Source organism: Marmota flaviventris, chromosome 2, assembly GCF_047511675.1.
Source record: "Marmota flaviventris isolate mMarFla1 chromosome 2, mMarFla1.hap1, whole genome shotgun sequence".
Classification (NCBI taxonomy): domain Eukaryota; kingdom Metazoa; phylum Chordata; class Mammalia; order Rodentia; family Sciuridae; genus Marmota; species Marmota flaviventris.
The window spans coordinates 183,514,773-183,541,085 of NC_092499.1; the positions used below are offsets into that span (position 1 = coordinate 183,514,773).

General features: G+C 47.1%; 1 protein-coding gene across 1 annotated transcript; it reads left to right on the forward strand.

Annotated features, from left to right (window-relative positions):
- The first annotated feature begins 236 nt into the window (after nt 1–236).
- On the forward strand, nt 237–26,166 carry LOC114100434 (lipopolysaccharide-binding protein-like). The gene is made up of 13 exons (XM_027945130.3): nt 237–357; nt 2,070–2,184; nt 4,054–4,209; nt 8,258–8,321; nt 10,769–10,832; nt 12,311–12,402; nt 14,155–14,331; nt 15,164–15,334; nt 19,625–19,692; nt 22,618–22,663; nt 23,497–23,560; nt 24,526–24,602; nt 25,806–26,166. Exons 1-13 carry the CDS (start codon nt 237–239, stop codon nt 25,836–25,838), a joined length of 1,248 nt encoding a protein of 415 aa, XP_027800931.3. The 3' UTR covers nt 25,839–26,166.
- The last annotated feature ends 147 nt before the right edge of the window (nt 26,167–26,313 follow it).

Genomic DNA, 26,313 nt, shown 5'->3' on the forward strand with positions numbered 1-26,313 from the left:
GAGGAAGAATTGGGAGGCGTGGCAAACATAAAACTCAAACAATTTCACAAGCAACCTTTTCATCATCTCAAATTGCTGGGAACTAGACCTCCACCCCACTCCCCAGTTGGCTCAGATCTCATCCGGCTTCTGGCTTTATAAGTACCTCAGCCTCTGCCTTCAACTTTGGTAAGGGAGGCTCCTACGAAAAGCCTCTGACCAACCTCTGCAGAGGAAAGCTGAGGAGAACAAGGATGATGGCCAGACCGTACCATGTGGTAGTGGTCCTATTGCTGCTGGAAAGTTCCGTCAGGTTTGGAGAAGGAGCTTCTAATCCTGGAGTTGTGGCCAGGATCACCACAAAAGGCCTGGAATATGGTAAGGGAACTGAGTTGCTTTTTCTGAGGCCCATTGCTGCCCACCAGAATGGTGTGGTCACAAGGACAATGAGTCACAGGCTGGGGTTCTTCCACCACCTGGTTTGGACATCTTGGGATATGTCACTCTCAGGGCTTCAAATTCCTCATCTTGAATATCAGAGGGTAAAAACTAGGTCAGCAATTTTCCCACATTAAAATTTCTGGGAGCCAGGTGTGATGCACACCTGTAATCCCATCACTTGGGAGGCTGAAGCAGGTGGATCTCAAGTTAAAGGCCTGTCTGGGCAATTTAGTGAGACCTCATTCCCCCCCAAAAAATTAAAAGGGGGCTGGGGTTATAGCTCAGTGGTACAGTGCTTGCCTAGCATGGGTGAGGCACTGGGTATGATCCTCAGCACCACATAAAAAACAAATAAATAAAAAATAAAAGTCAAGTTCTTAAAAAGCGGGGGGGGGGGGGGGGGGGGGGGGGGCGGGGGGCGGTGCCTGGGGATGGGGCTCACTAAGAGAGCACTTCACTTGACTAGTATTGCTGGCCAAGTATGGTGGCCCACACCTGTAATTCCAGCAGCTTGGGAGGCTGTGGCAGAAGGATCATGAATTCTAAGCCAGCCTCGGCAACTTAGCGAGACACCATCTTTAAATAAAATATAAAAAGGGCTGGGGAATTGGTTCAGTGGTTAAGCGCCCCTGGGTTCAATCCATGGTACAAAAAAAAAAAAAAAACAGATCCTGGGGATCCACTCAATATTGACTGGGGCCAGACCTAAAAATCTGCTAACAAACTGTCCAGGCAATAGTGAAGGGGCAGGAGATTTGACCAAATGTAGCAGATGATTCCTCAAGAGCCCCCTGTAATTCATTATTACTCAAGATCTGTTGAAGGAATAAAGAACAATGATTGCCATTTACCTGGTGCTCTGAGTCCCAACCCAATTTAATAAGCCTTTAGGTCACTATCATTGTTACCATTTTCCTGACGAGGAGGCTGAGGCTCAAGGGACTCACGTGGGATTGCATCAGTAGTAAGTGGCACATTGTCAGAACCCGCTGACAATCTGTAATCCTGGTACAGCAGAGATGCTTAAGAAAGACACACGCACACACACGCATTCAGTAGAAAATGAGCACCGTCTTTACTTTTTCCTCTCCTTCTTTTATACAGCACTGTTAATTAAAATAAGGGAAAAGAAAAAACATCCTTTCGGCAGCTTAATCCTTACAAGCATGGATAAACATTCTCAGGAAAACTTTGTTTATGGTCACAGTGCTCCATATTTCTTATCAATTAACTTGTGGTTAGTTATTCCCAGGCAAATATATATATAATATATATAAATTATATATATATAAATTATATATATATAAAGAATGTTCTGCCAAGTGTAAAATTTATATATATATATATATATATAATGTATATATATATATATATATATATATATATATATATAAATTTTACACTTGGCAGAACATTCTTTTATCTTCTTAAGACAGCAACAAGGACACAGTTCAAAGAGTTCATACTTTCTCACAGAACTCCTTGTTTTGCTAAGCACAGCAAAACTTAACACTTTGTGTGCGTGCGCACACAGCACATCTTGCGTTCTAACCCAGCGTGTGTGATTCTAAAGCCCGGCCACCAAATCTGCCTCCCACTGAATGAACTCACTCGGCTCACAGATCCTTCTTTTCCCTCTCCCCACCCAGCAAACCAGTATGCAGTGGCCACCCTGAGAAAGGAGCTGCCGGCCATCAGGTTGCCTGACTTCTCAGGAAACTTCAAGATTGGTTGGTTTGGACGGGTGAGCTACAATTTTCACAGGTGAGGTCTCCTTTCCCCAAATCAGGGGCCGCAGAGGAGGAAGGATGGAAACCTAGGATCCTGGGGAAGGGAGTCGGCAAAGCCAGAGGGATGATGGCCAGCTCTTGTGGGGCTTCCAGAAGGGGATGTGTGCTCCTTGAATCATCAGAACGAAAGAGAGACCCTTAGAAATCATTCCCAAGCCCTCGGTCAGTCCTCCAGAAAGACTCAGTCCCTGAAGAGGTGTCTGATAGGAGCTGACCCCACTGTGGACGTGGAACCACCGCCAAAGGCAATTCCTGGCAGAGAGAGAAGAAGAAACACCCTGGCTTCTCCCTCTTCCCTCCACTACACTTCCCTCAAGTACTTCCCATTGGCCAATTCTAACTAGAAGCCAGTTGCAAAGGAGCCTGGGAAATGTAGTTTGCACAGGTCAGTCCCAGTCCACGTGGTTCAGAGCAGGGGAAGGCCAGGGAATGGATCTAAGAGCCAATAATCAAATGGAGAGCATGGTGCGTGCCCACATAAAGAGGACAGCGCTTCTCGCCTGTAGTTGGTCAATGCCATGGGGAGCGTGGCATTTTCCTTTGGATTTTTTCAAGACAAGCCAGAAATCTAGTTGTTTGCCCACATTTTTACAGCTGATTCATAATTTATATAAAAAAAAAAGTACATAGGAAAAAATATAGATATATCCCACAGGTTGCCAGGGAATGATCTCTGATCCGAACCGTGAGTCCGTGTTTTTGTTCTGTGGTGCTGGGGATGGAACCCAGGGCTTCGCGTATGCGTAACTCACCCACAGCCCCGAGCCCTTGTTTCTATTTGAAGTAATGAGGGGCAAAGAGCAGAGGGGACAGCTGCTTCCTAGAGACCTCAGGGTGGAGACAGGACACGTAAAGCCAGGCCACCTCACAGGGTGCTCACCAGAGTCAGGTCAGCAGGGTGGACAGGAGCAGCTGTGAGGATGTGTGTCAAAGGAGAGAGGAGGGCCTTGGCCTTGGAGAGTTGGAGAAGCTTCCTGGAGGAGGCTGAGCGGATCTTGAAAGAGGCACATGAGACGGTCAGATGGTCCTTTGTGGGTTAGGTCAATATATTCAAAAGAGAGTGAGAGGAACGGGAGGGGACTCACTCAGGGATAAACAGGCCCCTGTTTTTTGTTTTTTATTTTTATTATTATTTTTTAATATTTTTAGTTGTAGATGGACACAATACCTTTATTTTATTTATTTATTTTTAAGTGGGGCTGAGGATCGAACCCAGGGCCTCATAAATGCACGACAAGCATACCAGCACTGAGCTACAACCTCAGCCCCATGCCCCTGGTTTTTTTGGGGTTTTTTTTGTTTGTTTTTTTTTAATGGGTTTGACATCTGCTTTCCTCCCCAGCCTGAAGATCCATCGCTTCGAGGTCCGAAACTCAGATCTGAGTCTACTTCCAGGGCTGGGAATCAGGGCTTCCCTGTCCAACAATGATCTGTCTTTGGGTGGGAACTGGAAGGTGAAAAAAGGATTCATGTGAGTAGCACTCCGGTAGGAATGTGGCTCAGCTCTGGGCAAGGGCACACCCTCCCTCCCTCCCTGGTTATTCAAAGTCGGGTCTATAAAGGACCCAGATCCAACAATCCTTAAGCATTAGTTTCCTTATCTGGGAAATGGTCTCAGAGATGCCGTTGTTTAAATAAAACAACGGAGGTAAGGCATTTAGCAGTGTGCCTAGCACATAGCAAATCCTCAGTGACACTGTTTTTAAAGAGAAGTGGAGGCCCAGGCAGGAGGCACAGCTGGTTAGTGGGAACCTGGGAGACAAATCTGGGGCTGTGTCTTGGTTGCTCTTCTTGATGGTGACCCAGTTTATACAGCAGTTTACTTCTCATTTCCCCCAACCAGCAACCTGAAAGGCTCGTTTGATCTGAAGGTGGATGGCATTTCCATCTCAGTCTCTCTGAACTTGGGCAAGGACGAGACTGGACGACCCACTGCCTCCGTACACCACTGCAGCAACTCCATTGGCCGTGTGAGCGTCCGCATTTCTGGAAGCTTAAAGTAAGTGACCTCAGCACACTGGCTAGAGATAGTGCTGCCACAGTAACATGCTCAACCTTCATTCAGCCCCTCTAACAGGCAGAAGAGCAAGATTTCAAGGGTCTTCAGGAGCAGGAGTCCGTGGGCCAAATTCAGCCTGCCACCTGTTTCTGTAAATAAGATGTTATGGAAACATAGCCACGACCGCTCATTTACATTTTGGTAGTGGCTGCCTTAGCTCTACAATAGTAAAGCTGGGTAGTTAGCAACAGAGCCCACAGGACAGGCAAATGCCCCAACCATTTACCATCTGTCTCTTTAAGAAAACACATGCTGATTCCCAGGCAAGATGGTCTTCAGTGGGAACCCAGCACACCAACGAGATTTGCCCATGGGGGATACTCAGGGACACTGAATGAGTGGCAGTCTCCAGCACGACTGCTTTCCCAGTATTTGAGTTGTCACAGCATCACTCAGGTCCTGGCAGGAAAAAGAGGGCAACTCCACAGGCTTACCTGATAAGGGGACTGTCAATCAAAGAGTCGACTGAATGGTGGAAACCTACAAGGAGTGCTGCACCTGAGAGTGGTGACAGCAGGGGGCCAGTATCACCCTGGGTTGAAGGTCAGAGGGGGAGAAGGGCGTTGCAGATCTAGAAGAAACTGGCGCCTTAGAGAAGGATACCCATGGAGGAACACGGCCACCACCAGGACATGGTGGGGCAGCAGAGCAACAGAAGCCCAGCAAGAGGGCTTGGGAGGTAAATCGGAAGGACAGAGCTGGACCTGGCAGGCAGCAGGGGCACACAGGGTAAAGAGCCAAGCCCCTCTCTGCTAGAAGTTAATGTTCTGGGCGGCCACGTTGACAAGATCAAAATGCCCACCGAAGCGTGGAGACTTGCCATCCTGTGCTTGCAGGCGATTTGTGTTTTGGGAAGCAGAGATGGTTAGTTGTTCATTTACTCACTGATTAATGTTTTCTGCACAAATGCTTGGAGGCTTCAGCCGGAATCTGCCAAAGGAGATTGGTTGAGGCTGTAGCCCTCGAAGCACTGTTTTAACCAGGCGGTGTGTTGCTATGACCAAACACCTGACAAGAACATTTAGGGGAGGAAGTATATTTGGGGCTGTCAGTTTTAGTGGTCTTCAGGCCGTGGTTGGCCACCTTCCTTGCTCTGGGCCTGAGGTGACAGGACATCATGGGGAAGGGACAGCAAAGGAAAGCTCAGCTCATGGCAACCAGAAAACAGGAAATGCAAGGCCAGAGACCAATTATAAACCCCAAGGCACGGCCCCAGTGACCTATTTCCACTTCCTATTTCCATTTCCAGCCATGCTCTGCCTGCCTAGAGTTATCTCCCAGTACTGTAAATAGTCCTTTCAAATTATTAATCCATCAGATGAATCAATCCACTGATCAGGTTATAACTCTCACAATCTGATCGTTTCCCTCCTGCATTGACACAGAGCTTTTTGGGTGGACATCTCATATCCAAACCCTCACAGGTGGACATAGTCCCCATTTCTCAGGAGCAAATTCATGAAATTCTATGCAGTTCACACACACACATAGTGTGGCCAGAAAAATCTTTCAGCTGTTTGGTTGTTGGCGGCTGCTACATGATTGGGGTTCTAGGGATATAGACAGAGAAAACATGGTCTTGACCAAAACAGGAGAGTTTGTAGCTTTACCAACTCATTCATTTAACAAATACTTATTGATTCCCTTATTATTTACCAGATCCTGATCTAACTGCAAGATCAGGATATATATAAGAGGAAGCAATAGACAGAGTCTCTACCCCAGTGTGGTATTAAACATTTTAGTATGTAATGAACTACACTTGATATAATTATGATGACATGCTCATAAGGAGAGACCAGGTGCTCTGAATGCAGAAGGACTGGCCTAGCTTATGTATAGAGACAATTTCCTGGAAGACAGGATATCAGAAATGAGCCTGGAATTTAAGCAAAATGGGAAGGGGAGGAGAGAGCTTTACTGGCATAAAGAGAAGCACGTGCAAAGATCCTGAGGCATGAAAATGCTGTGCTTTTCAGGAAGTAAAAAGAAGTCAGTGTACCTCAAAAGGATGGGGTGGGGGTTACCAGGAGAATTTAAAGGATTAGGCAGGAACAGGATTATGGATTTTCTCTTACGGGGCAGTGGCAAGCCATTGAAAGATTTTAAGAAGGCAGGGGGGTGATAAAATCAGATTTTTGCTGTAAAAGACAGCATCTTTAGGAGAGATCAGAGTGAGGCAGCACAAAGAGAAGGATACAGGTTGCAGGCAGAGACAGTTGTCAAGGTGAGAGATGATGGGCCGCAGACAAGTGCTGACACTGGAAGTGGGAGAGGAGGTTGAACTTGGGCAGGAAGGCAGGGAAGGAGTCCAGGGTGACTTCACGGAGTCTGTGACCCATGGAAAAAACTCTTACTGCTTCAATATGTTGGCGCAGGTTGTAGGCCTACCCATGGGTGTAGAAGGTTTTACTGGAAGCAATACCCCAACCATAGCCATCAGGGACCCCAACCAGGGTGTCTACAGCAACAGCCAGACAGCTCAGGCCCATCCAGGGACCAAGGTTCAGGCAGGCTGTGGGTCCCAGGTTTGCTCCGGGGATAGAGCTCTGGAAAGTTTAGGATGCTTTCTATAGAACCCAGGAAGCACATGTATCTGGTTTTACTATTGTAATACACACCTCCCGCATCCGCTCTGCACCTCACCAGTCATCAGCCAGCAGGAACCGAATGGCAAAGGAAACTTCACGAGAGAGAAAAGATTGCCAGAGTAAGTCAAGTAACTTAGTCCCCGTGTTTCCAACAACCTTTCACCCTCGACTGCAGTCTTTGGAAGAACACAGTGTGGGAACCCTGTCCCGGTCCTCACTTCTGCCAGGGGGGTGTCTGTGGTCGGAGGGAGCTCTGCAGGTGACTTTATCTGCAGTGGCTTCAACTCGTCGGATCTCCATGAAATTAACAAGTAACTAAACTAAACTGTTGAACTGCTGGAGGAAAAAAAAATTGTTTGGCAGGCTTGGGGAGGTATAAAGAATAGGCTTTACCCCCACCTTACGCTTTAAATTTTTTCAAATGTTTTTAATAGATGATTTATCAAAATTCAAGATGTGCAAAAGGGTACAGGGTGGGGAAATCTCTCTCCACTTTAGTTCCCTGCCCATCAATTCTCCTTGCTAGCAGCAACCAAGGCTGAGCGTCCCAGGTGTGAGTCCTGAAATTCTCTGACTGCCCAGGTGGGTATTTAGTCTTTTAGTTTTTACACAGAGAGGAGCGTGCTGTATACAATCTCACATCCCTAGCTTTTCTTCACTTTGCGTGTATTTGGAAATCCTTCCTCATCAGAAAGCAAGTTTCCTTTTCAAACTAATCCATTACAAGAAGATTCTACAATGTCTTAGCAGTCATCTGTTGATAAACTGGGGCTGGAGGTGTCACTTAGCGGTAGAGCACTTGCCCAGTATGCCCGAGGCCCTGAGTTTTGTCCCCAGCACCAAAATCAAAATAAAAGAGGCAGGAATGAACTTGAGTGGTTCCCATGGAAGCCAGGGGATAGAGTCGTAGCTCTGACTGGATCCAGGTGTTTGACCAGCATCACTGGGAATTTCTGGCTCCTGGTTCTGCTTTTTTCTCTATTGGTTTCATTCTGAGGCAGGGTCCCCCACCCTAGAGTGGAAATGATGGTCACTGGGAAATCAGGCTTCCTTGGACCTCAGTGAAAGCATCCTTTACCATAAAAGCCCTGGGAAAAGCTCTCATTGGTCCACATTGGGTCACATGCTCATCCCTAGACTAATCAGCATGAGCTCCGATTGGCTGAACAGGGTTTGCTACTCATTCTTAGACCTGGGGGCTAGGGAAGAAGTGGGCTTTAAGATGTACATAGTTATACTAAAGGTTGTCCAGGGTTTTCCCCCTTTGGATTAAATTCATCTGCCTGGGTCTCATTGTTGAGATAAAATGGGGAAAGTTCAGATCCCTGGGTAGCCTTCCTTTTGGGAGTCTCAGTTCACCTTAAAATGTATCCTGACCTTCTTTCTCTTCTCTTCAGATGGATCCTGAATCTCTTCCATAAAAGAATTGAAAGCAATATCAAAAGAATCTTAGAAAAACAGGTAAAAAGATACACATATTGGTCATTAGTACATGAATCACTAAGCATCTACTTATTTGATATTTGGAAAGAGCCTTTTCCCTTAAGTATGTTGCCATTTGAATTTGCTTAGAAACACCTTCCTCATTCATGGTGCAAAGGCAAATGTCAAGGCTTTCTCAAGTTTGTGTGATCACGCATGCTAAACTGGCATTTGGAATTGACCAAGGTTATTTGATTATCTAACTGTTGGTAATACTAGTGAGAAAGACTGGCAATAAATGATTTTGAATCCCTCCCTCACACCATATAGAAATTCAATTCCAGGTGTTCTGTGGATTTAAATACCACAATATATCTTAAAAAAACTTTTTTAGGAGAAAAGCTAAAGTATCTATCTCACCTTAAGAACTTGATTTCCCAAGTAAGACCCCATATTGAGAATAGCAGTGAGAATGGCCTTGGTCTTGGAGGCAGAGAGATACCTCTTCATTTTACACTCCATGCACTGTGGGACAAGTCAGGGAGCCCACTGGAGACAATGACCCCTACCTTGAAGAAAGTTAGTGAGGATTTCATGAGATAAACTCACAGAATATCTGGTATACAAGTGGGGCTCAGCGCACTCACATCTCAGAGCCCTGTCTCAACTGGACTCACCTCCTGGTCTCTTCCCTGTTGAGTACTTGAGCTCTGTTGTCAGATGCTCAGAGTTTAAATCCCAGCTCAGTCATCATCTGGCTGTAAGGTCTTAAATAACTGACTTAACCTCTTCGAATCTTAGGATTCTTATCTGTAAAATAGGAATAATCACAAGATATAACATGTACCCTGCTGGGCTATTCTGAGGACCAGGCAATGTGATATACTTAACTAGTGAGCACCCAGGGACTGAGTAAGAGCTGAGTGAATGGGGGTAAGGCTATTTTTACAGATAGTTGAGCTCCCCAACAGTCCTGTGTGGGTTGCAGTCACTGACCTACAATTGAAAAATCTGGATGCCACTTGTCCAGAGGGAATGAGGCTAGTGCTAGGGAGGCTGAGCCCAGGGAATGGACAGGTTCAGATGTCATCCCTGACTTAAGTTCCCATAGAGCTGTGAGTTCCAGGTTCCAGGAGGCTCTGCAGAAAGAGGATCTCTGGCCAGGGGACCTGGGGGACAATGGAGAAGATCTAAGGAGGTCACACTCCAAGCCATGGGAGGGCTGGCTCCCTGAGTAACACTGCCTGGCTCAAAGGTCCAGGAGAGGCTGGTTGGGTCTACCTGGAAACCTCTGGCTGACTTAGATTAGAATTTTGCACTAAAACAATGCTTCTCAAAATGCAGAAATCTCCAGAGTTGATTATATGAATTATGAAGCTCGGTATTAAATTATGCAGAATGACAGAATAAGTAACTCCAGCTGCAGTATTCTTTCTCTTTCTTATGTCAAAGACAGGACGTTTCAGTGGGGTTTAATGCATCCTGAACAATTTTTTTTTTCCCCTAAATACAAAGAGGGCATTATCTAATTAGGCAGCACCATCTGGCCATACTTCCAGAGCATATTTTTCTAAATCCTTCATATTCATTTTCCCAGTTATTCTCTCTTTATGCCAAAGGATACCAGTTTTCTACTGACAAGAGATAGTTTCTATATTTTTATTAAATGTATGTGATTTTAATAAGACCACTTGGTAGAAATAACAGACGGTTCAAAAGTGAGAAAGGCAAAAATCATGAAGATAGTGTAGGAATCGCTGAAATTGGGAAATTACGAGACTGGGAGCTTCTGAGACCGCCCCAGCCTGGAACCCCGTGGCTGAGGGATCCAGCAGGAAGCTGGCAGCCAATGAGGACCCTGGAATCCACTGGAACCCGCCTCTGCTTTGCTTTGGCGCCGTCTAGTGACTGCAGTCAGTACTGCCTGCGGAGCCTCCGCGGTGCTGGGACATGGCTCCCCCTTATTCCAGAGGGGCATTAATGGTGAGGTTTCAGGAAGCAAGTAGGAAGAGGAGTCAAAGGAGCCAGGGAATGGGGTGTGGAGTCTCTGAGTCCAGAGTTGTGCCCTGTACCAAGGAGCTCCACTGCTTTGTCCCCCTGTTCTAGTAACTCCGTGTAAGTACTGCACTTCTTGGTGCCTTAGCCGCCAGCACCACATTGACCTGAGGACAGTATCAATAGCACACCCCAGAGCAAGGGCAGCCTGACCACCAGCCACTTTTAATGTGGGTTCCAGGAAAGTCCAGGAAGGTAAACTGGGCCCTCCTGCGTGAACGGCCAGTCCAACTGGAACAGGGCCAAGTGCTGTGTGCACGGGGGAGTGGTCTCTCCTTCCTTTCCATCATATCCCTGCCCTGCGCGCACACACAGGGGCCCACAGGACAGGAATGCCACCATGGTTCCTAGAGAGGAGTGGGGAAGCCAGGGGCATCGCCAGGGAGAGGCGGAGGAAGGACTCACCCCACTTTCTCACCCACTTCCGACAGATCTGCGAAGTGGTCAAGAAGTCATCAGACTCGCACCTGAAGCCCTACCTCCAGACTCTGCCAGGTTTGGAGCCCTCCCACCCGGCTTCTCTGGGTGCCTTCAGATGCCATGTCACTGGGCATCCCTGAAACCGTCACCCCTGGGGCAGCCCTGGGAGAATTGCCATTGAGTATCTCCATCCTGCAGAGTTAGCTTTGGGGTGACCACCTCTCCTGGGATCTGTTCTCAGGAGACGGGGAGAAAAGGGATTGAGGAGGTATTCAAAAGCCTGCTGGAAGCCGGGTGCATTGGTGCATGCCTATAATCCCAGGGGCTTGAGAGGCTGAGGCAGGAGGATCACAAGTTCAAACCCAGCCTCAGCAATTTAATGAGGCACTAAGCAACTCAGTGAGACCCGGTCTGTAAATAAAATACAAACTGGGCTGGGGATGTGGCTCCGTGGTCGAGTGCCCCTGAGTTCAATACCCAGTATCTGGCGTGTGCCGGCTGCTTTAACAAAACAGAGTGCTGTGAAATCCCTGGGTCGGGCTGAGGCCCTCCCACCCTCACCTCTGCTGCCACAGGAACACAGGGGCGGTCACCAACTCTCCTGGAGACTGACTCAGACTCCTGTGATTCTCAGAATACTGAGCCCAGCCTTGGTAGCAGGCCCTGTGTGGTCTGACCTGTCCATTACATCCCAGTCCCCAGGGTCATCTTGCTCCTGTCCCCACTCGCTCAGCCACATGGGCCCATGAGTCCCTCTAGCTACCACCTCCGTTCTGCTGCACCGTCTGCACCCACGTTGCCCCCTCTGCCAGGAATGCCCTCTCCATGTCCCCCCTGCATCCACTCAACACCTCCTCCTCCAGATCCCAGCCCCAGCAACCCCTCCTTCAGAAACCCGGCTTGACTCCTGTCCAAGCTAAGTTGCCAACGCTCGCTCTGCCCCAGTTGCATGGCTACATCACCCTACGGACTTCTGCTGCCTGATACAGCTGCAATGTTACATTTATCTGCTAAGTGTCTGACTGCCTATTTCCCCTCTGGACTCGTGAGGACAGGGACTTTGCCCATCTTATTCACAGCTGTTTCTTTGGCACCTGCATCACGCCTGGTGTAGAGCAGGTGCTCAATAAAATATTGAATGGGCCCAGTGCAGTGGTACCTGTCTGTAATCCCAGAGACTGGGGAGGCTGAGGAGGATGATTGCAAGTTCTAGGCCAGTCTCAGTAACTTAGTGAGACCCTGTCTCAAAAAGGGAGGGGGTGGCTCAGGATACAGCTTGGAGAACCCCCTGGGTTCAATTGAATGAGCCGAGTGGACAAATAAGACAATCTCTCTTTCTCTTTCTCTTTCTCTCTCCCTCCTTCCCTTCCTTTTTCCCTTCACACTCCCCCCCACTCCTTCTCCCTCTCCCTTCCTTGGCTAAAGGTACCATGAATTGGCCCCAACCCCATTTCCATGCTAATGAGTTCCTTGGAGGTGTGCAGTATAAACTTGCACAACTGTAATTAGCTGGGAACAGCATGTTCACAGGCTGCTTCTTTCCTTTCCCACAGTCACCTTGATGATTGACCAGGTTGCTGGTATTGACTACAGACTGTTTAGAGCTCCCCAGGTGACCTCTAAAAGTGTGGACATACCCATCAAGGTAAGGGGCTATAGAGAGGGCACCTTGGAACTGAAGACTGGTAGAGCATCAGCTTCACGTCTCAGAGTCAGCTCTTCCTTTTCCTTTCAAGTTCATCTACCTGTTAGTCACTGACCCTGACCAGTGTTCAGGGTGGGCACAGGTGGCACTAGTCACAACAGACCAAGACCTAATGCAGGGGTTCTGTGAACCAATGAGGTAAATCTGTCTGAAATACAAAGGCCTGGGCTTGAAGTCCTGGCTCTACCATTTATGTGCTGGGGTGCTTGGGAGAGTTATTTAACCTCTCTGAGCCTCTATTAAATTGAAATAATCATAGCCTTAACCCCTCAGAGTTTACAGGAATTAAGTGAGATGATGTGCATAAGATTCCCAGCAGGTACCTGGCACTTGTATGCATAAGGGGACACTCACTACTGCCTGCATCACCCCTTGCAGACTGCACGGTGGCTCCCTAGGATGTCCACATCCTAACCCTCAGAATCTCTAAATGTCACCACATATGGCAAAAGCACTTTGCAGATGTGATTAAGGGTCTGGAGATGGGAAAATTATCCTGGTTTATCCTGCTGGGCTCAGTGTGCTCACAGGTCCTTACAAGAGGGAGGCAGGAGGTGAAGAACAGAAGAGGGGCGGGAGGTTAGGTGTGGGGAGGAGGCCTAAGCCAAGGAGAGCTGGTGGCCTCCAAGGCTTCAGAGTCTCCCTGGAAGCCTTCAGAAGCATCGCAGGCCCCAAACCTGTGGGGAATTAATTTGGAGCCACTAAGATTGTGGTCATTTCCTATAGCCACAGAGGAACTGGACACACCCCTCTGCATTCCCAGTGTTCCCTCTTCACTCCCCGTGGGTGGAGCCAGGCCCTGGAGCTGCCTTAGCTCACACTTACCTGCCTCTTGCTGTGGGTCAGTTCTAAGAGTTTGTACAAATAATAACTGACCGAGATTTCACACCATTAGCGCTGTCCCCTTTTTTAGGTGAGGAAGTTGGTAACTGGCCGAAGGTCCAGAGCTAGCAAGACGCAGGAGTCCAGTCCTGACAGGGGGCTCCAAACTCCATGCTCTTCACCATGGCTGTGCCTCCTATGTCGTGGTCCCCTGAGGACACAGGAGGCTTGGTCCACCCCAAAGGGATGCCACGCTGATGAGTGGTTCCTATTGGATATGGAAAATGAAAACCCCCAAATAGTGAGGACTGGGAGAAGGGAATGGAAAAGAGAGGCAGACAGGGATAGCTCTTATCTCTCTCAAGATCAGCCTTTTTTCAGATGCTGGACTGACTCTCTAGGAAACACTAATCTCTCCCAAGACAGCTCCTCTCCAGATGCTGGCCACTGACTCCCAGCCCCAGAACCCAAATTCCTGAGTGCTCAGACTGACATGCGCACTAAATCACCCACAGCCTACGTGAGCCCCCAGTCCCCTCCTTTGTTCAGTGGCTCATTTTCCACCAGGAGAGTGGGTCCATTCCCCCAGGGGTAGTCCTGTTCCTGATTAAAAGGCTGAAATGATCCATGAAGTTTGCCCCCGGCTGGGTCTCTTTGGGCTATCAGTTTCAGGCAGCTGTCAGGACCTAGGTAGTGTGGGTCTAGAGGGAATCTTTGAGCACATTGACCCCTCCCTCTGGAGAGGAACCCTACCCCAGCTGTCCCCAGGGCACAGGAGGCCTCCACCTGGCAGGCTTTGGATGCTTCTGCCTGAGACCTTCATCCTTAACAGGTAGGAACTGGGGTGACTGGTAAGTTCTCTGTCTCCAGGGTGAATTCTTCAGCCAAAGCCAACGCACCCCAGTCCCTTTCGATGCCCCAGCCATGATGCTGCCCCAACAATATGACCGCATGGTCTACTTCGCAGTCTCCGAGTACGTCTTCAACACAGCCAGCAGGGTCTACCACCAGGCCGGGCTCCTGAATGTCACCATCTCAAATGAGCACGTGAGTAGGGGAGAGAAGGAGGCCGGGCACCAGCAGAGGGCTTCAAATGGGACTAGAGACCCTTTGGGTGCTGTGGAACATGCATCAATGGGCTGGGTACAGTTTACCCAACAGAAAAAAATGGGTAAAAAAATAAAAGTTCCTCATCTGTAAAATCAATTCCTGTCATCCCCCGACTCCTTGTGGCACAAGGACACGGGATCTGGATTTGACCACCTGGATTTGAATCCTGGTTCTGCTATTTCCTAGCTTTGGACTCAACCTCGCTGGGCTCGGTTTCCTCCTTTTACAAATGGGGATGAGGATGGCATCTCCCCACCCCCCCCCGAGATTCTCACATGGGAGATAAAAGCAATCGACCAGTGCCCACATGCAGAGGCCCTTCTCGGCACAAATGCAGGGCCTTGGGCAGGCTGATCATTGGGGGCTAAGCTGATGATTATCAATATTTATTTGATTTTTCTATAGAGGCCTAGTTGAAAAGTGGCAGAGGCAGAGCAGAGCATTCAAGCTCCAGCCCCAAACTCACCCGCCAGACAAGGCAAGCTGGCTTTGGAAGGCATCATGGTGACCATCTGAAGTCACTTAAACACATCCACTGGGTGCTGTGTCACCTATACACTTCATCAAGGTGCCCCTTCCCACCCTGACAGCCGTCTCTTGGAAAGGACTTCTGGAAAATGCGATTCCCTCCATCCTGGGATATTTCCCCTGCTGGCTTAGGACCCTTAGAGATCTGCCCCTTGGAGACCTGCCCATCTGGCCTTCCCCACCGCATCTCAGGGTTCCTGAGGTCTCTGCTGTGCTATGAATATCTGCTCCCTCTCTTTAGCTGGCCGGGTTGTTCCCCAATATGCAAGTACAATTGGAGGCATCACCTGAATCAGAGCCGCACCTGTGGTTCACTCCTGGAAATGTGACCATTGCACCTGTGATGGACGTCCAAGCCTTCGGCATCCTGCCCAACTCCTCTGACCGCAGGCCACTCTTCCAGCTCAGGGTGGTAAGTTTGGCCCTGATCAGGCAGCAAAGGGTCTTGCTTGCCATGGGTGGAAGTCACTCCTTTAGCTGAGAGGTGACCACAGAGCTGATACCTGCAGAAGGCTATTTGGTCTCCCAGCTGCGTCAGTGGCCCCCCTTCCTAATAACCAGGCTTCCTAAATCACCATGGCTCACCAACTGCCCTGCTGTCAAAGTGACAAGAAACCTCGAGGCTTCGCTCCAGCCAAGATGAACATTTTCACTTTCTCAGTGTTTCTCTCTCTCTACATATATACACATGTTTGAGGCACTAGGGACTGAACACAGGGGCAATCTACTAATGAACCAACCACATCCCAGACCTTTTTTATTTTTTATTTTGAGGCAGAATCTTGTTAAGTTGCTCAGGCCGGTCTCCAACTTGAATCTGCCTGCCTCAGCCTTCCAAGTCTCTAGGATGACAGGTGAGCACCACTGCACCCAGATGTTCGCTGTAATCTTTTTACATTTAAAACATCCCCCCATCTCGTTCAGTAGAACTGGAAGTAGAGTATTTATTTTTATAAATAAAAATCATAAAATTACTTTTTTTTTTGGTACTGAGGATTGAACCCAGGAGCACTTAACCACTGGGCCACATCCCCAGACCCTTTTATTTTTATCTTGAGATAGGGTCTTGCTAAGTTGCATGAGGATCTTGCTAAATTGCTAAGGTTCACCTCAAACTTGCAATCTTACTGCCTCAGCCTCTCAACTGTGCAATTATAGGCGGGTGCCACTGCTCCCAGCATATCAAATTGCCTTCTTAAAGAAGGTTTAAAGGCAGCATAATATTTGGCAACGCTGTCTAAACTGATTTGCAATCTTAACAAAAACCCCAGGTCAGTTTTTGTCAGCTGACAAGCAGGAGCCCAAGATTCACATTGAGATTCAAGTTACCCAGAACTGCCAATGCAGTTTTGAAAAAGAAAAATAAAGTTGGGGACTCACACTTTGCTATTTCAAAACTGACTATAAGGCTGTGATAATCAAAGATAAACATGGAAATCAATAGAACAAATTATGAGTATAGAAATAAACCTCATATTTATGGTCAGTTGATTTTCAACAAGGAGACCAAGACAATTCAAAAGGAATAATAGTTTTTTTTCCCCAATAAATAATGCTGGATATCCACCAGCAAAAGAATAAAATCATACCCCTTTATTATACTATACACAAAAATTAGTTCTAAATGGGTATATACCTAAATATAAAATCTAAAACATAAACTTAAAAAGAAACGTAACTGTCGGGCCTGGAGTTGTGGCTCATGGTAGAGCGCTTGCTTAGCACATGTAAGTCTCTGGGTTTGATCCTCAGCACCACATAAAAATAAATAAATAAAATAAAGTTATTGTGTCCACCTACAACTAAAATGTATGTATGTATATGTAAACATATACATACATATATACATTATACACACAAATACACACATATAGCATAAATCTACATGAGTTAGGCAAAATCTTCAAAGATTTAACACTAAAAGCATAAACAACAAAATTAAAAATAGATAAATTGAATTTCATCAAAATTAAGAACTTTTGTGCTTCAAGGGATGCATGAGAAAGTGAAACCCATGGAATGGAAGTATTTGCAAAATATATACTTGATAAGGAATTTGTATCCAGAATATAAGAGTTCTTATAACTCAATAACAAAAAAGAGAACTTCAAAAGGGGAACTTCCAATTCTAAGAAGATAGAATAGATGTCCGTTTCCCCATACCTCCTGCTAAGTTCAACTAAAAACCCTAGACACTGGATATAAAATAAATGTAAGAAGACTCTGTAGAACAGGGAGAGAAGGCAGATGAGCTAGGGATCTCAGGGTCTGGAGGACAACCTGTAATGAATTCCCTCCTTCAAATATCCCAACCTGGAGCTGAAGAAGTCAACAGCCCAGAAATGCCAACAAGCACAGATAAAAAACTCTTCTCTCTCTAGCCAAACACTAGAGAAAAAAAATAAATGATGCCTACCCCCAAGCCTGAAAAGGCCAACTGGGAAGCCAGATTTCTAGTTTTCTTTATCTTTCTTTCTTTTTTTTTTTTTTAGTTTTATTTTTTTTAATTTCCTCATTTTTTTTAGAATTCTAGAATTCTTAAGTACAAGAAGGCTGTGATGTGCCTAGCAGAGAAAATGTGTGTGTTATATATACTTCATACAGGCATGAGTTATAGTGCCATTGGCTATGAGTTCAATGTTAAGGAATCAATAATACGTGTTAAGTAAGGTATCTCTAAACACTCATAGAACAAAGTTATAGATTGATCAGTTAACAAAATGTTACAAGAGACACAAAGGAACTTAATCTTGTATTTTCCCAAAGGGCATTGATTCAGTATTCACTAATCCCATGTTCACAGCAAATACATAGAACTTAACTGCCCAAATTAACATAGCTGGAGATTTGACCATAGCTGGAGATTTTAACATCTACTCTCAGCAACTGATAAAGCAACTAGATGGAAAACCACCTCAGATACAGAGCTCAACACCACCATCCACCAACAGATTTTTTTTCTAACAGGCTTTAAAAACGCTCATTCAGGGCACAGTGGTGCACAGGCCTATAATCCTAGCAGCTCAGGACGCTGAGGCAGGAGGATCACAAGTTCAAAGCCAGCCTCAGCAATTTAGTGAGACCTGTCTCAAAATAAAAAATGAAAAGGTTTGGGGTGGTTCAGTGGTTGAACAACCCTGGATTTAATTCCCCAGTAGTAAAAACAAAAAAAGAAGAACACTCATACCATGACCCATAACACTGAAATACATCCTTTTCAAATGTCTACATCCTAAGACAGACCATATCCTGGCCCATAAAACAAGCCTTGCTGGGCACAGTGGCACAGGCTTATAATCCCAGAGGCTCGGGAGGTTGAGGTAGGAGGATCTCAAGTTCAAAGTCAACCTCAGCAAATCAAGGCACTAAGCAACTCAGTGAGACCCTGTCTCTAAATAAAATACAAAATAGGGCTGGGGATGTGGCTCAGTGATCGAGTGCCCCCGAGTTCAATCCCCAGTACAAACAACAACAGCAAAAAAGTGCAAAAATAAAAAAGAATTCAAAACAGTCATAATCAGTCATATGTAGCTAGAGTAAGCTAATTACCATAATAAAAATAAATTCTAGTGGTCTAATCCAGTAAAAAAATTTATCTCACATAAAATCAATCAGTTGTTTCTAGTTGGCAGATGGCCTTCCACATGGCCATTTAGGGACCCAGGTTCCTTCTGCCTTGTGATTCCTCTCTCCTTTAAAGCTTCATAATCCCCTCCACACAGTTCAGCAGATGCAGAAAGTAGGTGGAAGATCATAGAGGTCTTTTAATTGACCAGGTCTTGAAGTAACTCACATCTTTTATGCCCACCATCCATTGGCTAAAACTTAGTCACATGGTCACACCTAACTGTCTGGGAAGCTGGGAAATGTAGTCCAACTGTGTGCCCAGAAGAAAAGGAAATGGGTCTTGGTGTACCCAGTCTCTGCCACACATGTTGCTCATGCATTTTTAATATTTCTTGGCTACCATTCAAGCCTATGTGGACCTTGTCCACACATGAGCAGAAGCCAGCCTTCTGTCCTTGGGCTGAGACACAATCTGGTTCCCTTTTCCTGTCACAAGTCTTTGGGACATCAGTTAGGTTTCAAATGAAGCTGTTCAGTGGTGCCATCCAAGCACTCAACCAGGTGTTAGAGGTAGGAGTCCCCCCCCCCCGTGAGAAGTGGCCTAGGTGGACAGCTGACCATCACAGTTGGCACGGGGCTTTGAGGGGCTGACCGATTCTATCACCTGGCTCAATGCCATCCCTTGGCAAGCCAATCCTCAGTCTCTAAGATGGGTGTCAGTAAGTGGCGTCTAAATTTCTCCAGGGCTCAGGGACTCTGTGAAAGTCCCTTAGGAGTCTGCTCTGAAGAACTCAGTCAAACAGACTAAAGTGTCCCTGTTCAAATTTGGGCTTATTCCCCTTCCCAATACTTTCACTAAAATGGAGACATGTGCCAGGAACCGAGGCACCCACCTGTAATCCCAGCAACTCAGGAGGCTGAAGCAAGAGGATCATAAGTTCAAGGTCAGCCTGGGCAAGTAAAAGGGAGAATGAAGCCTCAGCTCTCCCTTTTTTGTGCCAGCTGTGGGGCCACCGCACAGCCACCCACAATCCTGGGTGGCTGCTTTTGCCCATTCGTTCCACATGGCCACATGGCCTGGGGTTTCTTAGATCAGGAACAAACAAGGTGCCTAAGTGGTCTTTTGCTTTTGTAGAAAACCAACTTCTCCATCTCCATCAGCGTGAACTCCGATAGGATCGTTGGCTCAGTGTCCCCAGAAAGGTAAGACAGCAGGAGTGGGGAGAGGAAGGAGGGTGGACAGCGACATGCTGACAGTGGCCGTAACAGCCAGCATGGTTCACTCAGGACTGAAGGTGACCCATGGGGGCAGCTCTCCACCAGATCTGAGTGCCCTCTAGAAAAGGCACAGTGACAATGCCTCGGGCAGAAAGCTGGAAGGGGGAAGAATCGCCAGGTGTCTCCAGATGCCTGTCGCTCCAGGCTCCTCCTGCCCGCCCCGCAGGCTTCAGAGGAGCTGGAATTTCTGCAAAGGAATAGTGTAGGTCAAGATGGAGGGTAGAGCTTGAAGCTGTGTTCACAAGGACTTTACCTCTGAGGAAAAGTGTCCACTGTCACAAAGCAGAAATTTTGGATGGAAAATTGACGTTCCCCAAGCCACTGCCCACTGCTCCCCTGCCCAGATTCCCAATCCATAAGCATAAGGTTTAGATGGTGGATCAGTGCAGAAAGAGTTCAGGCTTTGGGCAGCAGAGATTATACTGCCTCCTGGGGGTTGGCACCTGTCCTCTATACCTCATGTCCTCTGTGCCAAGCCCCACATCTTTGTATTTTTGTTTTTGTGGGTTTTTTTTTTTTTTTTTGTACTGGGGATTGAACCCAGAGGTGTTTTAACACTGAGCCAAGTCCCCAGCCCTTTTTATTTTTTTTAAATTTCATGACAGGGTTTCATTAAGTTGCTTAGGGCTTCACTAAGCTGCTGAGGCTGGCTTTGAACTGTGATCCTCCTGCTGCAGCCTCCAAAGTTGCTGGTGTGCAAGCCCCGCGTCTTGTCTGCTCTGGGTGATGCTCCTTGCTAGATGTGCTTGGGCTAATAAAATGCCCTGGCCCCATTAAAATGAACATCTTAGGATGCTTTAAAAAGAGAAGCTAATAGCCGGGCGCAATGGCACATGCCTATAATCCCAGTGGCTTGGGAAGCTGAGGCAGGGGAATCACAAGTTCAAAAGCCAGCCTCAGCAAAAGTGAAGTGCTAAGCAACTCAGTGAGACCCTGTCTCTAAATAAAATACAAAATAGGGCTGGGGATGTGGCTCAATGGTTGAGTGGTTGAGTTCAATCCCTAGTAACCCCTTCCCCCGAGAGAGAGAGAGAGAGAGAGAGAGAGAGAGAGAGAGAGAGAAGTTAATGGTGAGCCTTTGGGGCAGTGGGAAAGCTGGTAGGGACAGATGGACTTCTGGAGTTCCCTAGAGTTTGCATGTAGGCACAGACCTCCTGGTTGGGGGTCTCAGGACAGCCAAAGATTTTAGCCCGCGTGAATGAAGATTCGAAACGTGAGAAATCTCTAGGGAGTTTTTAATTAAAGAGACAAGACTCTAATTACCTTTAAACCAGCTCCAGGACGGCTCCTCCTAGCTCCAGCCTCCAGCCACCTATTATGGTACCGAGGTTGACTGAAGAGGCTAGGGAGAGAGAGAGAGAGCGAACACGCCAGGGAGTGGACTTTTATTGGGGAACAAAAAATTCTGGGGAAAATCCCATCCAATGAAGATTAAGGGGGCAGCATCCCAAGGTCAGGGGCGACAATTGGGTCTTCGGGGTAGTGGCCAGACATACCTCCACACGGACAAGCCCTCGGACCTGAGAAGGGTGGGGAAAGCTCTGGACACAAGATGTGCCTAAGCACCTCTCACCCAGCCAAGGAGGTAACTCAAATCACGTGCGAGGATGGCCTCCCACAAAGGACTGGAATGAGGATTTCTCCAAGGAATTCTCAAAGACCATTCATTCTACCCCATGAGTAGAAAGCAGGGAGATCCACCCAGGGCCATTGGAATTCCTGAACAAGGGAACCAGAGCAAGAGGAGAGCCCAGCAGGAGGAAAATCAGTGGAGACCTGATTTCTACAGTCACGGGGATCAGGTGCCCCGAGCCACTGTCTTCCTTCACTCCTGCACCAGTTGAGGGGCCTTGCTTCCCTCTTTACGTCATGTTTCCATCTAATATAAATCACTGCCCACTTTCACATTATAAAAATAATGCATTCTCATACAAGAAAAGTTAGAAATTACCTAAGTGTAAAAACAAAATCACCCCTAAACTTGCCACACAGAGACTAGCTCTGCTCATAAGTTTGTTTTCTTCCAGCATTTTTTAAAATTTTTTTTTTGTAGTTGTAGATGGACAGAATACCTTTATTTTTATGTGCCTCACACAGGCTAGGCAAATGCTCTGCCACTGAGCTACGGCCCCAGCCCTCTTCTAGCCTTTTTTAAGTACATTCCTTTTTTTTTTTTTTTTTTTAGAGACAGAGAGAGAGAGAGAGGGAGAGAGAGAGAATTTCAATATTTATTTTTCAGTTTTCGGCGGACACAACATCTTTGTTTGTATGTGGTGCTGAGGATCGAACCCGGGCCGCATGCATGCCAGGCGAGTGTGCTACCGCTTGAGCCACATCCCCAGTACATTAAGTACATTCCTTATACAATTGGAAACACTGAGTGGAATGTTTTATATTCCACTTTTTCCATATAATTTTTTTTTAATACTGGAGAATTGAGCCCAGGGGAGCTTAACCACTAAGCACATCCCCAGACCTTTTTATTTTTTATTTTGAAACAAGGTCTCGCTAAGTTGCTGAGGCTGGCCTGGAACTTGCCTTCCTCCTGCCTCAGCCTACCGGGCTGCTAGGATGACAGGAATGTACCACCACGCTCACTTCCACTTAATATTTATTCCATCATAATTTCCTTATTAAAATGCTCTGCAAACATCCTTTTTAACAATGGCACTTCCTCTCAGATCACAATGCATACCTTAACCCACAAGGGACACACTGCAGAGGAACTACGGGCTACCCAGTCTCCAGGCAACAGGCCTTTGCCTCCAAACACACTGCAGATTTCACTGGGGTGACAAGAAAATGGGAGTCACGGCCCGGTGACCCACACTTGTCTCTTTCTCTACACAGTGAGCTGAAACTCGAATTGAAACACTCCAACATCGGTTCTGTCGACGTGAGTTACTTTTCATCAGTGTCTCTCAATCATCTTTGCCAAGACAGGTTCTGTTAGGCTCCAGGAGACGCAATCAAGTCCCAGACAGAGATGCCAGGAGGAATGAGATCCCATATCTGAAAGTTTACCTTATACAAAGGGCTCCATCTGAGGGCTAAAGAGCAATAGGCTCTTACAGCGAGTTTTGGAGTAAGATACAGGCTGTGCCACCTGCTAGCTAGGTGATCATGGACAAGTTGCTTAATCTTTCTGAGTCTCATTTTCTTTTACTGAAAAATGAGAATAATGGCATCTACCATAAATGGGGCCTGTGATAGGAAATGAGGCAGTGTGTTATGTAAAACACTTTGACCCAGTGCCTCAAACACAGTAAGCTCTTGACTATGTTCACAATTGGAATATGAATGGCTCAGCATCACAATGCCTTATTCAAACCCCTGGAGGACGGGTGGGTTTAGGGATTGAGAGTATCTGAGACATAATACAGTGCATGCATCCTTTGACTTCCCCAGCAAGACCAGGGGAAACTCTATAATCAAACAGTGATATTTTTGCAACAAAACCTAACAATGTTCACATAAAGTGGCATAAAGAAACACGAAATAGCACTCACATCATGGTGCGGCATTCACTGGGCCTGCATGCTCTTACAGAAAGTAAATGCAGAGACTAGGGTTTGCATTGTGAGCAAGGGGCTGTTTGGAAGAATGGTAGTCAGTCAGCATCTGTGCTTAAATGGGGTGACGTCCATTTTTCCAGGGGTGGGACCGGATGTTCCTCCCTTGACTCCTCTTTCTTCGTGTCTATTTGTTCTGGCCCCGTCTGTGCTCCAGGTGGAGGAGATGGAAACCATCTTCAACGTCTTTGCACGCGAGGTCATCTACCCCTCTCTCAATGGTAAGAAGAGCTGCCACTACCTGCACCAGAGTACAAGGGCTGGGTTCTCCCCTCCCCACAGGATTCCTGGTTCATTCGTTCAGCAAGTTGAGCCTCTCTTCTGTGCCATCTGGGATGCTGGCAATCCACGACCCATGCCTCATAGTTCCCACCTTGTTAAGAAGGCAGATGTGTAACAGGTGCCTATAGAAGGGAGCTCAGGGAACCACAGGAGCTGGGAGAGAGCATGGACTTAGACATCAGGCGGAGCTCCCTAGACATGAGGGATAAGCTGTCTCAAAGCTCAGGAGTTAAGCCAGGTACAGTGATGCACGCTTGTAATCCCAGCAACTCAGGAGGTCAAGTCAGGAGGATTGCAAGTTCAAGGCCAACCTCAGCCACTTAGACCCTATCTCAAAATAAAAAAATTAGGGCTGGGGATGTATCTCAGTGGTAAAGCACTTCTGGGTGCAATTCCCAATTAAAAAAAAAAAAAAAGACATAGGAGTGAGGCCAAAGGAGTAACATTATAGTCGACCCCTAGCAGGACACCTGGAGTTAGCATCCCTGGGTCCCAAGCCAGGGGACCTTGCTGGAGGTAGTGCTTGTCCAGCGGCTGCCTAAGAATTAGCAGACCTCCCACCCTTCCCTCTCCAGTTGGCCTCACCATCTACATCTATGACCAAGAGATAAGAGCAAAACAATGATCTGAGAGAAGGAGAGGCAGAGTGTGGCCCTCAGGGATGTGGCCCTCAGGGATGAGTCCCTAGACATGAACACTGCACACCCAGGCCTAGCCACTTCAGGTGGGGGTGAGGTTGGGCTCTCAAATGGGTTGATAGAGGCCCAAGAAGCTGTCCACATCCATCCCCTCCTGAAGAGGCTGCTTTTTCCAGGCCTCTACGTCCCCACCCTAAACCAGCTTTGGACCCAGTAGCCAGCAGCTGACTCATGCTGTCTATCGCCTCTCGCTGTTTATCTTCCAGCCCAGCTCAAAAAGGGATTTCCACTCCCTGTTCCAAGGAACATCTTCCTCAACAGTGTGGAGCTCCAGATTCATAAGGTGAGAAGTGGGATCTGGGGGGGCTCTAAGCCCTGCTGGGAGGCTGCTTCAGGGGCTGGTGGAGATGGAAGCAAGCCCTGACCCCCACATACAACCTGGACCTAATTTTTAAGAAAAAATAATAATCTGTTTCAAATGTTGGAGTATAAATAGCATCTGTAATCTGGACTCTTGACTTCATGTACCAAAACTCATTTCTCAACAATCCGACAGTCACTGAGCATCTGTGACTGCAGGGCACTTTAGCTGTGCACAGCAGGAACATGGGAAAAGGGTCAGATGAGATGCCACTTCTGGGTTGATGAGGGGCCATCTGAACAGGCCTAGAATCTCATTGGTGGTGTGTGGGTTTCCTTAGTCACTGACCAGCCTTCCCATCCACAGAAGCAGGGGATGGTGTGGAGAAAAATAGAGCATGCCTTCTAGGTGGAAGGAACTTAGCAGGGGCAGAGGCAGAAACAACCAGAGCACACTTTCATAGGCCCAGAGGTACTGTGTGCCAGTCTTTGCTGTTCACAGTGGGGTTTTTTGGTGGTGGTGACAGAGGGAGTTCTTGAGATTTAACTCAGAGGCACTTTACCACTACGCTATATTCTGGGGCTTTTTTTTTTTTTTTAATTTGAGACAGGGTCTCACTAAATTGCTGAGGCTAGCCTTGAACTTGCGATCCTCCTGTCTCAGCCTTCTGAGCTGCTGGGATTACAGGCATGCACCACTACACCCAGCCACAATATATTCTTTTTTTTTTTTTTTAATGTTTTTATAGTTGTAGACGGGCAACATGCCTTTATTTATTTTTATGCGGTGCTAAGGATTGAACCCAGTGCCTCACACATGCTAGGCAAGCGCTTTGCCACTGAGCCACAACCCCAGCCCCTCACAATATATTCCAAGGAAATCCTGGACAGCATTTTCCTGGAATTGAGTATCACAGGCAACAGCCAATTGTGACTTATTTTTCTGGGGGCACAAATTTTAGAGAAGGAAGGTGACATTTGTGGGTATCTGACAGAAATCAGTAACTTGGGAGATGCAGATAAATTCCTGGGGACAGGCAGCTAATAGGGACAATTTGTTGCGAAGGTCCCTAAGGCTTCTGGTTGATGTAAGAACTTGCCTACTCCACTCAACCTTCTCTTCCAGAAGTGCATGTTTGGCTCAGCAAGTGACCTTTCTTGACTGTCCTTTTTGCCTTCTCTCTAGAACTTCTTGCTCTTAGGGGCCAACATCAATTAGACTGTGGCTAGAGGGGTCACCATATCACAGCCGGACCTGCCCTTGACCCAGTGGAGGCTCAAAGGCTGCAGCTACTCTCTCCCATGAGCTCCTGCTGCCCTACCGACACTTGTCACCAGAGAACCTATGACATCTGAAGACACATCTGACCTGGAGACACCTTCCCAACTTTCCTCCTCCTTTTTCTCCTTCCCCCGCCCCAGGTGTTTTCTTTGGATCCCCTGCTTTACCCTGGGGAGCTCAACCTGACTCCATACTAGTCTACACTAGAATCCACTTCCATTAAGGAAAAAAGCACCAGCAGTGGCCAGGCACCAAGCAGCCCAAATTAAACACAGAGCAACTAAGTTGTATGAGTCACTGGATGTTGTGGTTAAGAGATCAAGAGTTAGATGGACATGTGCTCAAAGCCTCATTTTGCTCCTTACGGGGTGATACTCTGAGGTGGGATCCCGCCTCTAGATAGGGCACACAT